General features: G+C 54.2%; 1 protein-coding gene across 7 annotated transcripts in view; it reads right to left on the reverse strand.

Annotated features, from left to right (window-relative positions):
* Positions 1 to 1,810: 1,810 nt before the first annotated feature.
* The window catches only part of USP20 (ubiquitin specific peptidase 20), a 43,311-nt gene continuing 31,777 nt past the window's right edge, over positions 1,811 to 13,344 (reverse strand). For 6 of the 7 annotated variants that reach the window (XM_025475457.3, XM_049114987.1, XM_025475458.3 and 3 more), the window contains 11 exons: positions 9,339 to 9,372; positions 9,094 to 9,139; positions 8,013 to 8,193; positions 7,814 to 7,940; positions 7,149 to 7,318; positions 6,985 to 7,066; positions 5,851 to 5,959; positions 4,909 to 5,011; positions 3,639 to 3,710; positions 3,074 to 3,248; positions 1,811 to 2,015 (listed from right to left, as the gene is read on the reverse strand). In XM_025475457.3, the coding sequence (XP_025331242.1) occupies positions 3,088 to 3,248; positions 3,639 to 3,710; positions 4,909 to 5,011; positions 5,851 to 5,959; positions 6,985 to 7,066; positions 7,149 to 7,318; positions 7,814 to 7,940; positions 8,013 to 8,193; positions 9,094 to 9,139; positions 9,339 to 9,372 (1,085 nt within the window). In that variant the 3' untranslated portion in view covers positions 1,811 to 2,015; positions 3,074 to 3,087. The remainder of the gene's footprint in view (positions 2,016 to 3,073; positions 3,249 to 3,638; positions 3,711 to 4,908; positions 5,012 to 5,850; positions 5,960 to 6,984; positions 7,067 to 7,148; positions 7,319 to 7,813; positions 7,941 to 8,012; positions 8,194 to 9,093; positions 9,140 to 9,338; positions 9,373 to 13,344) is intronic. The other variant, XM_049114986.1, reaches the window with a different exon arrangement.

Consider the following 13,344-nt stretch of genomic DNA (forward strand, 5'->3'; position numbering starts at 1 on the left):
CCAGGCTGCTCACTGGTCTCAGATCCAGGGGAGGGCTGGGGCTGGCATCCTAAGGCGTCCTCAGGACAGGACAGTTTTCAGAAACACACACTGTCTGCAACGTGGACTGCCCTTTCCATAGCTTCCCCTAAGGGCGGTCCTCTTTTCTGCACCCTGCTCCTCCACAGCAACCAATGCCCCTCTCTGCAGCAGGGAAAAGAGCTGGGGTGATTCCAAACCACCACTTGCTTCCCCAAGGCTCTGTGGGGCTCAAAATGAGGTGGGGTGAGACCTGCAGGGTCATTTATGTTTGCACTGAATTCTATCTAGAACGAAAGGTAGGAAGCTACACTTTTTGGGTGGCTTGTACCTTGCAAATGCATTTTCTGACGCAGGTTTGTGGGCAGAAGTGGGCAGACAGAAAGGCCTGCGCACTCTGCAGCAGCTGGGCCTCATGCTCCCCTGCCCGCCCAGTGAGGGCTCTGGCTCCTCTCAAAGATGCTGCTGGACCAGCCTAAGGGGAGGGGGGGGGTACATGTGGAAGAAAGACCAGAGGGGGCCCCCCTGCTGCCCAGTTTCCTGACCCCACTAGGTCTGTGAGGTGAACACCTGAGGCTTCCTGCTTTGTCTCCAGAATCCAGCATCAAAGTTTGGCAGAACCACTTAAAAGCCCGGTGTGTCAACGGAAAATATAAAGGAGGATTTTAAGGTCAAGTGGTACCTCCCTGTCTCCCGCACCTTCCTATAGTTCAGATACCGTGTGTCTCCAAACCTCCAAAATCACTCAATCCTCCAGACAGAACTTTTTTTTTCCCTCTGATAAGAATTTATTTTTAATTTATTTTTTATTGGTGTTCAATTTACCAACATACAGAATAACCCCCAGTGCCTGTCACCCATTCACTCCCACCCCCCGCCCTCCTCCCCTTCTACCACACTCAGTTCGTTTCCCAGAGTTAGCAGTCTTTACGTTCCAGACAGAACTTCTTCATTCCCATCTTCCACAGTAAACAAGAAAGGCCAATCCCAAAATCTGTACCGTGGAATTCCACGTATATGACATTCAAAAGTGAGCAAAGTTGAAAACAGTGCTTAGATTCAGATACACATGGACGTGGGAAAGTTATAAAGAAAAGTGGGGGATGAGGGACAGGCCAGGAGCTAACCCTGCGGGTGGAGGGGGTAGCTGTGCTCAGGAGGGACCCACGGGGGCTCGTGGGGACCGGTGATGGGTCTGCACACTCACATCTGATGGGATTTCCCAAGTATATGTGTGTTTCCAGAAGTACATAAAAATCTCCAATTCTTCTCTCCCCACCAAACCCCAAGAAGTGTAAAGAAAACCCAACCAAAGCCACAGGGAAAATAAAACACTAGTATCATTAAACATCAGGGAGCTCCCCGCACAGGACCCCGGCAACTGCGATGCTGTGATCGGAGGCACCAATGTCCGCCGTCAGCCAGGGGGAGGGTGCTCCCAGCTTGCAGGGTATACCCCGAGTGGCCGGGGCACGGTGCGGTGCCAATCGGGGATAGGCCCTGGGGTGTGCTGCCCTACCCCCACCCCACATCTGGCCTCACTTCTCTGGGGTTGGGCCCGGTTCCAGGAGAGGAAGGCCTGTGTTCGTGGCCCCTCTTCCTCGCCCACTCCTGCAGGATCCAGGGGCAGCCTGGTTTCCAAGCCCCGCCGAGCCCACGCCCGCGAGCCCACGCCCGCATGCCGTGGTCTGGAAGGCTGGTCACCCGGTGCGGCCCCCACCCCCACCCCATGCAGACCCCCCCTCCTCCCTCCAATAACAAAGCGAGCGTGGCACACAGACGACAGTGTGGGCCGAGGGGAACGCACAAGTCTTTATTAGGACAGTCTGACCATGGACAGGCCTCGCAGACATCGGCGAGTTTGCAACCTGGCGCGGAACCTCTGTCACCAGCGGGGGGCGACCTGCAGCCGGCAGCCGGCTGCAGCAGGAACTTTCAATAGACTGTAGCAAATGTCAAGGGATTTCCAGGGCGCTTGTTCTTGGACCACATGCTACCTTGGGGGGAGCGGGGAAGGAACCGGATAAGCTGCAGGGCGCTGCCAGGATCCCGGCCCCATCTGCTTCTAGAGCCTGAAGGCCACGGGGTGCGGGGACCTGGCTCCCATGCACTCTGGGCCTGACCAGGTGGGCAGCTCGCCCCAGTGGCTTCGTCCAGGGGCTTGGGGGCCACCGGAGACAAGACCCGGCCCCCTGTGCTCACCCCAGCGCAGCCTCACTGAGCATCCAGGGTGGGCTTCTGCAGCAGAGCCGCACCTCCCCAGGCTCCCCAGGACAGTGCAGGGAGAAAGGGGGAGTCCCCACCCTGGAAGCTGCATTCACAGCAAAGGACAGTGAAGCGGGGTATGCTTCTGTCCCATTGTCTGGTTCCCTGGTGGGGGCAGCACGGGCAGCCGGGGACACCGGGACCAGCTGCCTCCAGAAACCACCTCTACCGACAGACCCAGGCCCTCACCCTGGGTCCCCATCACAAATGAGCCCCGAGTTGTCAGTCTGAGGTGAAACGCCGAGAGCAGCCCAGGGTTCCGGAGCCTTCCTGTGATCCCCAGGATGGGGCCGAAGCGGGGGCTGGGGAGGAGTCGGCTCCAGCACTCCAGCACCCCAGCTCCCAGCATCTCCTGGAGCCCCTCCCGCCCTTTCATTTCTAGGCCACAGCCCCTGACTTGCAGCTCCAGGGACCAAAGCTGGGCCCCGATGACAGTAACAAGTGGACACAAAGGCCCCAGTTAAGGACCCAGGAAGTTAAGGAGCCCTGGTCGTGTGAAGAGCCTGAAGTAGATGTTTCCTGGTTGTGACATTATTCACTGGAACCCAAACAACTTTTCTGCCTCTTTACACATCTGGGTTTCCAAAGCGGCTGCCTCTCTTCCAGGCACAGATACACCCTCCACAGGGATGGGGGCAGAGGCAGGGGCCTGTGGGGACACCTGGGTCACTCAGCCCGGCGGGGCCCACAGGAGTGTTTTTCCAAACAGCCTCACAGAAGGTGTGTTGAGGGATGCGTTCTTCCAACGCACAGGGGCAGGAGAGGGTCTCTGCAAAGGGAAGGGACTTACAGACTGGCACCAAGTCACACGGCCCGGGTCTCGGCTTCAATTTTCTGCTCCCCGTGTAAGCTCTCTGGGTCCTGGAGCTGGGCCACACTCTGTCGGATGGCGACCTCCGGGCCACCACCATACAGGTTGTTCAGGTAGACCCAGGTCTCCTCTGAAATCTGCCCGTAGTCGGCTCCTGCGGGGCCCAAGAGGCCACCTGGTTGAGGCTGGGCCTGTGCTAACCTGCAGGCCCCCCCTCAGTGAAGTCAGGGTCCCTGGCAGTGGGGGGGCTCCTGGAGGTCCAGGCCCCAAAAGGGAGGGATGGCAACCTTGCACCTCCCCGCACAGCTGTTAAATAGCACTCTCAGGATGCTCCAGTGGGACATCCATCCTCTGAGGACCCGGGAAGGCACATCTCTGGCTGCTGCCGTTTCTGGGGTGTGGGGTTCACGCAAAGGACAGGCAGAGGCCGGCACAGGGTATGGGTATGAGCAGCGGGGTCCCTGGGCCTGTGACTGGCGGCCTGGAAGGACCGTGGGGAGCCTGGTGGGCCTGGGAGGTCAGGGCTGGCGCCGGCGAGACTCACCCTGCTTCAGCTGGATGTGGCCACTTCCTTTGACCTGAGCGATCCTGCTGTTGTCAATGGGCCCCGGGGGCTCTGGAACAGACGTGGCTCAGGCTTAGTGCCTCTGGGCCTCTGCAGCAGCAGGAAGAGACTCCAGCCCCCCACCACGGCCCTCTACCTCTCCACAGGTAAGAGACAGCCTCAAGGTGGGACCCCTACACTGTGACCCTGGAGGGGCTGTCCGGGGCCCAAGGGGTCTGTGTAACGTCCTTACAGGGACAGGAGCTTGGGCACCAGAGGCTCATCCACAGAAGTTGAAGAGCCAGAAGGGACTCGGAGTATCCCTGGAGCCTGCAAAGGGGACTTCTGGGACATGTGCACTAGTTTCAGACCCCTCACTGCTGATGGCAGTGGCCACTCGCTGAGCACCCTTCTCCAGACCTCATGTCATCCTCGACATCACATGACTCGAGAGCTGTTTCCAGAGGCAGGGGACAGGACTGCCCAGGGAAAAGCTGGCAGGAGGCCATGCCAGGGCCCGAGGGCAAGGCTGCGACACCACAGCCAGGCGTGACCGCCTCCACATACACTAGGGAGCCCTCGGGCACCCCTGTATGGGGCTGGATGGCAGCGAGGCCCCTCTCCTTGCCCTGAGGCCAGGCTAGGACTTAGGCCCTGAAGGGCAAATGTCCCCTGCAGAGCCTGCTGGCCCTGCCGACCCTGCATGTGGGGCTTGGGGGTGGTGAGGCAGCCGCTGGCAGGCCAGAGCTTGAGCTCCGTTCTTTCTTGCCGGATCTGCGGGAGGCTGCCTCCGCCTCTGTAAGGCCAGAGGTCAGAGGACACCATGTCCATGTGCTTTCCTAAGAGTCTGAAGCCGTCTGTCCACTTAAATCTTGATTTAGGTCAAGAGACCCCACAAAGGAAAGGGCCCAGCAGGTGGAAGGCAGCCCTGTCTGGTACCATGAGGGACAGTACGTGAGGGAAGGGGCAGAGCAAGACGGCTCCTATCCTACTGCAGCAAGAAGGCCTGGCCCTGGGGCATGGGGTATGGGGTGACCTGGCCCCGGGGCATGGGAGGCGGCAAGGGGGTGGACAGGGACCCCAGCCCTGGGGCCAGAAGAACACCTGTGCTCTCTGCTCCTGTAGGAGGCAGACACTTGCCTGAAGGGTGGCACCTAAAACCTGCTGGGCAGCCACAGACCCAGGGCCCCCCACTCCCCCAGCACTCCCGGCAGATCTGAAGCCTGGTGGCTCTCTTGGAGGCGGTGTGCCAGACGCATGCTCCACTCACCATTGTCCTTGCCCTTGACAAAGGCCTCCCACTCCCGAAACCACTGCATGCTGATGCAGTAGATGACGCTGGGAGACTCCTCCGCCTGGAAGGCTTTGTTCAGCTGGGCGGCCACCAGGGGGAGCAGAAGGGAGGGTCAGCTCCAGGGCCCCAACACCCCTGCCCTCCCCCCTCCCCTCCTCCCTTAGAAAACACCGGATCCTCAAGGAGCTCCCAGACAAGCTCAAAGAAACCTCTCCCGTGGTCCCGCAGGTAACATGTTGGTGAATCTCTTGAACTGAGATTACAGGCAGGCATGGTTCCCTCCACTTAACAGGACACACTGATCTGCTCCCTCATTAACTATACTGACGCATCCTTTTCTCAGGGGCACAAAGCTCCACGTTTCCAACGGTCTTTTACCCACGCTCCACTACTGACTGAATGGCGGGTGGTCCCAGGTCACCCGGTTCTGAGCAGCCCCAGGCCCAGGCGGGGTCATGCTCAGGACCCCCCACCCACCCTGGCCTCACACACACCTACTTCCAGTGCAGAAGCCCCTTTCCTAAATGGGATCATCCTGGGTCCTGTTTTGCCACTTGCTTTTTTCACTTAATATACCTGCCCTGTTGGTTTGTAGAACCCCATGGTTCTCACTGGGGCGTGGTGGGGACACTAACTGTCCTATCACACACAGGACAGTCCCCACGATAAAGAATCCCCCAGCCCCAAACAGCAGCACTCTGCTCTTTCCACAGTGGCTTAATAGCACACCAAGCAGAGAGACCTCAGCCTCCTGAACCCGACCCTCCTGCCAGTAAAATCTGAAATGCCTGGTCACTGTTCTCCCACAAGACAGGCCCTGCAAAGAGAGCCTGACTGCACATGGCTCTTTGGCCCCCAAATCCCCATGTGTCCCCAACAGAGGCTGCAGGCATGACACCCTCCCGCACCCACACACACCTTAATGAAGGTGTCGATCTCGATCTGCCTGCGCTTAGCCAGTGCCTCGATCTCTACCTGGCAGATGGAGCACACGTACAGATGGTTCACAGCAGGGCCGCCCCCAAACCTGCACCCAGAGGGAGGGCAGGGAGAGAGAGGGAGAGAGAGACACAGCCCTTGAGGGGAGCGTTCCAGTAGGGGAGGCCTTAGAGCTGGCCAAGAACCTCCAGCCAGGTGGTGAGTTTCTCCTCCTTCTTTTCCTTCTCCTCCTCCTCCTCCTCCTTCTCCTCCTCCATGGCTCCTAGATGCTGCCACCCGCCCCCCGCCCCCCGGGCAGCTCTGGGTGCTCTGTGCACAGCCTGTTTGCCTTTCTGTCTTCCTCACTAGACTGGCAAGGGGACCTGCGTGCTGGTGTGCCCCAGCGTCCAGCACAGTGCCTGCCCCAGGGCAGCTGTGTCACAAATATTTGTTTAAAGGCCAAAGGACAGATGAGCATTCTCGTTTCCTCTCCGGGCTACTGGGCATGAGCTGCTGTGGCCAAGAGCCCACATTCAGAGGGAGGCAGAAGGTTGTCTTGTCTGCAGATAGGAGGGTGGATGCTCATGGGATATGGGGACACAGCTCTCTGTGGGGCTCTGACCCGCACCCCCCCCCCCCCCCCCCCCCCCCCCCCGCCAACTGACAACCAGGCTGAGTCTGCACCTGACCCGCCAGAGGAGGTGGCAAAGCCTGTCCTAGGAGGGGCCTTCCCAACCTGTCTGGCCACTCTCCCGGCATGATGCATCCTGTCTGCCCATCTGCAGAGCCACCTGGGCCTAGGCAGGTCCTCAACACGAGAGCCACATGCTTCTGGTCGTGAGGGACTTGAACCTTCTGGAAGACCCACGGCCACAGAGCCTGGGCCGCCCCGAGCCGGCACTCCCAGGACTAGCTGGAAGGGGAACTTGCTTGCTTTTGCTTGGGCCGGTCTCTCTCCCTCCCGACTGTGAGGATCCCAGGGATGCCCGCACGTGTCTCATTTGCTGCAGTCACATGCTGCTTTGCTGCCTGGGCGGGGGTGGGAGGGTGGGGACCATGGTGGCATTTGCTCCCCAGCTTCCCTCTCTACCCCACTGATGTCTGGCTAGGACAGGAGCCGGCACGACACCCTACCTGTTGTAGAGGTGCTCCCATACGTTCTGGGGCAGGATCACTACCAGGTCATCGATGTAGTGGTATTTGTGGGGCGGGATGCCTGTGGAGGGAGGCATAGGGATGGAGGGCTGGGGGGCTCGGCCGCCCGTCCCACACCCCAATCCCAGAGGAAGCGCCCTCACCTCCATGGGAGCAGAGGAAGGTGTGATTCGTGATGGGCCCTGGCTCAGCAAACGTGTTGAACTTGTTGAGCCATTCTCGAGACACGTAGAACCGCAGTAGGCTGGGCTCCCGCATGGCAGCCAGGGACACCACTTGCTGCCGCTCCCGCACAGCCTCCTCACTGCTCTTCCTGCAGCAGGGGATGGGACAGGGGTGGGGCACAGGTAGGCAGAGCAAGGGGTACGGCAGGGTAGAGCAGAGATGGGGCAAGGATGGGACAGGGGTGGGACAGGGGTGGGGCAGGAAAATCAGGAGCTGCTGTGTTCAGACTCTCTCCATGCTGGGGCACCAGCCACACCTGCCAGGGGCGTGTCTGGAGCCACCTATCACTGCCCTCCCCAACCCCTCAGCGACCCAGCAGCATCCCAGCAGCCTTGCCACCCCTGCCAGAGTTCTGGCCATATCACCTTCCAAAGGACCCCCACAGAAAGCCCAAACTCAACTTCCTGGGTTTCCCACTTTCCCCTCAGCCAGAAGATTCTTTCTTACAAACTGAAACCCTAACTGCCCGGGCCTAGGACCCTCCCAGGCACCACTTGCCTCCACGCACATCCAGGCCCCCAGGTCACCGGTCTGTTCCTTAGCCAGACCCAGCCCTACCACGACGGCCTGCCCAGGGTCCCACCTGTAGAAGAGAACGTAGGCCTCAGCGCTCTGCACCACCGTCTCGTGGACCTCAGTGACATACTGGTCGTCGAACTCATACCACTGCCCGTTGATCACATTTTGGCAGTAGGCGATGTAGTGGCCACCTGTGCCGGGAGAGGTAGGCTGGTCACAGATACCCTAGGGGGCGGGGATGAGGTAGGGGTGGCTGGACTCACTGCCTGCTGTGCCGTGGTGGCAGATGACTGACAGGAGATCGTAGGTGGTGATCTGTGACGTGCACTCCTTGGCAAGGAAGGGACGCAAGTCCAGTCCCTCGAGGGGGAAGGAGACATGGCTGCTGATTTTGAACGAATACATGACCTCATGCCGAAAACGCTTCAAGTGGATATACAGGATCTGGGGGAGGCGAGGGAGGTAGAGGTCATTCCAGGCAGGGCTGGCCAGGCCCTGTGGCCCCTGCTAACCAAGCAGGGTCTCAAGGCTGGACTCTGGGACCCCCACTGGCCCACTGTGGGACCCACCCAGATCTCATCAACCAGGTGAAAACAGGAAACTTAGCAGCTAGAGCCTTCCAGAGGCTGGGCCAGCTGAGGGGTCACCTCATGTCCCCTCACAGAGACGCACGTGATGGCAGGGCCACACTGACAGCACTGGCTGTAGAGACAGGCTGTCCCCGAGAGCTGCGCTGGTTGGTACAGGAAGCTGGCTGTCAGAACTCTGACAACCAGTTCTGTGGCACTGACTTTTAGACAGCTTTTTCCCACGGGCTTCCCAACCCTGCTCAGCACCACCCCCAGCACCTGCTGTCTTGGGCCAGTCTCCTTTGCTCCAGCCACACAGGCCTTCCTGGGTTTGGCCAAGCCCGTTCCTGCCTCAGAGCTTTGCCACTGGCTCCTTCCTCATTCTCCCCCCACGAGGCTGACACCAGTCCCTGGGGGCCCAGGGCTCACTCAGCCCCACTTCCACAGAAAGGTGTTCCCTGACAGGGACAGCATAGTGGCCACATCCCTCCCCACACACCTGCCTTCCTCCAAGTGGCACCCTCGGCCCACACCTGCCCCACACCTGCAGAGCATAGGAGGCACTGAGGGAGAGTCCTAAGCCACAAAGTGAAAGATGAAACCCTCCACCTGCCGGACCCTCCCCTCCCTGTAGGTCTCTCAGCCAAAGCAGTAGACTCCCCCCAGCCCTGGGCCTCTTCAGCTCAGGCTCCCTGAGGCAAAGGGGTTTCCCTCTGTCCTACACTCCACCACATGTCAGTGGCAGGCAGAGACAACGAGAGGCTGCTCTACTCACCTCGGGCAGCCGCAAGACCTTACAGTACTTCACCCCATTCCGCAGCCTGGCAGGGAAGAACGGGTGAGAAGTGGTGAGCATCCCATGTGGGGGCAACAGGGCCCAATGAGCACCTTCCCAACATGGTCACCTCTGTGAGGTCAGGATCAAACTCTCTGGAGGAACCAGAGAAGTACACGGGACACAGATAGACAGTGGGGTCGGGACGGGAAGTTGGGGAGAACCCCCAGAACACACATACTTACTTTTTACACCGTTCACAGCTGTACATATTATCACCTAGGGCAGTAAATGCAGACAACAGTGAACGGTGACAGGAAATGGGAACAGAGGTGAACATAATGATTTATGCTTACGAAACATAACCCAATATGCTGCCTGCAAGAGACTCACTTCAGCTTTAAGGGCACAGAGGCTGAGAGATGGGGACAGAAGGAAACATTCCCTGCGGATGGAAACCAACAGAGCAGAGGTGGCTGTACTGATACCAAATAATAGAGACTTTCAGTCAAAATCTGTCACAAGAGACAGAGAGGGTCACTATATAGTGATAAAGGGGTAATTCAACAAGAGGAGGTAACCATTGTAAATATATGCATCCACCACCGCAGTGCCTAAATATTTAAAGCAAATATTAACACAATTGGAGGGAGAAATAGTAAGCACTACAATTAATAGTTGGGACTTTAATTCCCCACTTTCAACACCAGGCAGATCGTCCAGACAAAAAATGAATAAGGGAACCAGACTTGAATGAGTATAGACCAAATGGACCTAGCAGACATATACAGAACACTACATCTAACTGCACCAGAATGCACATTTTTTTTGTTTGTTTGTTTTGTTTTGTTTTAAAGATTTTATTTATTTATTCATGAGAGACACACACACAGAGAGAGGCAGAGACACAGGCAGAGGGAGAAGCAGGCTCCATGCAGGGAGCCCGACGTGGGACTCGATCCCAGGTCTCCAGGATCACACCCGGGGCTGAAGGCAGTGCTAAACCACTGAGCCACCAGAGCTGCCCCAGAATGCACATTTTCAAGTGCCCATGGAACATTCTTCAGAACAGCTCCAGGAGCTGGGTCACAAAACAAGCCTTAATGAATTTGGGAAGATGAATGTCATATTGAGTATCTTTTCCAACTACAGTGGTATAAAACCAGAAACCATTAACAGGAGGAAAACTTAAAAATTCACAAATAATACACGTCTCAACCACCAACAAGTCAAAGAAATCAAAAGGGAACTCAGGAAGTATCTCAAGACAAGCAAAAATGAAAACACAACATACTGGCACATATAGGATGCAGCAAAAGCAGTTCAAAGAGGGAATTTCATAGCAATAAATGCCTATATTAAGAAAAAAAGAAAGATCTCAAATGAACAACCTGATTTAGGAAATGAAAAATAAACTAAGCCCAAACTTGGCAGAAGGAAGGAAATAATAGAGATTGGAGCAGAAATAAATAAAACAGAGATGAGGAAAAGAACAGAAAAAAGGTCACTGAAACTAAGAATTGGTTTTCAGAAAAGAAAACTGAAAAAAACTTTAGCTAGATTAGCAAAATGACAGAGAGAGAGAGTGAAAGAGAGAGGGAGAGAGGACTCAAATAAATTATAAATGGAAGAGGACTCTTATGCCTTTTATGCCTGATGCCACAGAAACACAAAGGAACATAAGAAGCACTTTGGCCAATTAACTGTACACCAACAAACTGGACAACCTAGCAGAAATGGATACATTCCTAGAAACATACAACTTAGCAAGACTGAATCATGAAAAAATAGAAAATCTGAATAGACCAATAATGAGTAAGGAAATTGAAGCAATAAAAAACAAAACAAGCAAACAAATAAAAAAAACCTCCCAACAAACAAAAGTCCAGGACCAGATGGTTTTGCTGGTGAATTCTACTAAACATTTAAAAAAGAACTGACACAAATCCTCAAACTCTTCCAGAAACTGAGTAGGGTGCACTTTCAAACTCATTATGAGGCCAGCAGTACCCTGATACCAAAGTGAGATAAGCACACTACAAGAAAACTATGAGCCAATATCCTGATGAATATAGATGGAAAAATTCTCAACAATATTCTAGCAAACCAAATCCAGCATCATATTAAAAGGATCACACAAAGGATGACTAAATGGAATTTAACCCTGGGAGGCAAGTATGGTCTATCATACACAAATCAGTACACATGATACTCTACATTCATAGAATAAAGGATAAAAATCATCTGATCCTCTCAACAGAAACAGAAAAGGCATTTGAGGGATGCCTGCGTGGCACTAACAAAAATAGCTGTGAGACTATAGAAAACATAGCCCAAGGTTCCTGGCTCAGAGCTCCTAAAGTCGTTATACTTTCCTAAGTGGTAAGAGTACTAGGAGCACCATTTGTTCTGATATTTGCTCTTTGACCCTGCTTCCTGACACAAAATTCCTAAGCCCCTCAGAATTCCCTAGGTGATGGCAGTTAACTTTTGGCAGTTAACTTTCATTCTAACAAGATGACCTGGGGGTGCCTGGGAGGTTCAGTGGGTTAAGCATCCAACTCTTGGTTTTGGCTCAGGTCATGATCTCATGGGTCGTGAGATTGAGCCCAGCATCGGGCTCCCTGCTCAGTGTGGAGGCTTTTGGGGATTCTTTCCCTCTTCCTCTGCCCCTCCCCTTGCTCACATGTGCACCCACTCTCTCTTTCCCTCTAAAATAAAGTTAATAAAATCCTAAAAAAAAAAAAATTAACACGATGACTCTGGATGGCTCTGGAATCAGAGCTAGTCACCAAAAAGACCAAACCATGATTAGAAATTTGAAATTTTCAGGGACACCAGGGTGGCTCAGCAGTTGAGCATCTACCTTCGGCTCAGGGCGTGATCCCAGAGTTCCAGGATCGAGTCCCCCATCAGGATCTTTGCATGGAGCCTGTTTCCCCTCTGCCTGTGTCTCTGCCTCTCTCTCTGTCATGAATATATAAATAAAATCTTTAAACAAAAAGTTTGGAATTTTCAGCCACATTCATGTTCTACACAGAGAGTTTATAACTGATCCTGCCTACATGAGGAAAAATCTCAATGGCAAGGGGTTTGGAGACCTTCCAAGTTGGTGAACATAATGGAGACAGGGAAAGTAGAGAGCTCAGAGAATGTGGAAGCTCTGTGCCCCTTCTCTATAGCTTGCCCTGTGCTTCTCTTCCATCTGGCTGTTCCTGAGTTACATCCTTTTACAATAAACCAGTAATCTAGTAAGTAACAGCTCTAGCAAATTACTCAAGCTCAAGGAGGAGGAGGACCTTCAATCTATAGCTGGTCAATCAGAAGCACAGGCGACAACCAGGACTTATGACTGGCCTCAAGTTGGGGAGGGGAAATCCTGTAGGACTGAGTCCTTAACCTGGGGGATCTGATGCTGTCTCCAGGTAGACAGTGTCACAATGGAGTTGAATTCTCAATACCCAGCTGGTGTCACGAAACTGCTTGGTATGGGAAACCACCACACATCTGGTGTCAGGAGTGTTGTAAGAGTGATAGGACAAAGACAGAGTTGTTCCTACACAATGACCAGACAAATGAGGAGATACCCTGCATTCATGGGTCAGAACAATAAATACTGTCAAAAAGTCCATATTACCCAAAGCCATCGATAGAGTCAATGGAATCCTATCAAAAGTCCAGTGATATTTTTCACAGAAATTAAAAAAAAAAAAACCTAAAATTCATATGGAACTACTAAAGATCCTAAATGGCCAAAACAATCTTGAGAAAGAACAAAGCTAGAGGCATCACAATTCCTAATTTCAGACTATAGTACAAAACTACGGTAATCAGAACAGTGTGGTACTGGTATGACAACAGACACAGACCAATGAACAGAATTGAAAGCCCAGAAATGAGGGTCCTTGAGTGGCTCAGTGGTTTAACGCCTGCCTTTGGCCCAGGGTGTGATCCTGGAGACCTGGGATCGAGTCCTGCATCAGGCTTCCTGCATGGAGCCTGCTTCTCCCTCTGCCTGTGTCTCTACCTCTCTCTCTCTGTGTCTCTCATGAATAAATAAATAAAATCTTTAAAAAAAAAAAAGAAAACAGGGAAAATGCTCTTTGACATTGGTCTTGGCAATGATTTTTCGGATAGGACACCAAAGCGTAGGCAACAAGAGCAAAAATAAACAAGCAGGACACCAAAGCGTAGGCAACAAGAGCAAAAATAAATCAAACTAAAAAGCTCTGCACAACAAAGGAAACAACT

The sequence above is a fragment of the Canis lupus genome, chromosome 9 (assembly GCF_003254725.2).
Source record: "Canis lupus dingo isolate Sandy chromosome 9, ASM325472v2, whole genome shotgun sequence".
NCBI lineage: Eukaryota > Metazoa > Chordata > Mammalia > Carnivora > Canidae > Canis > Canis lupus.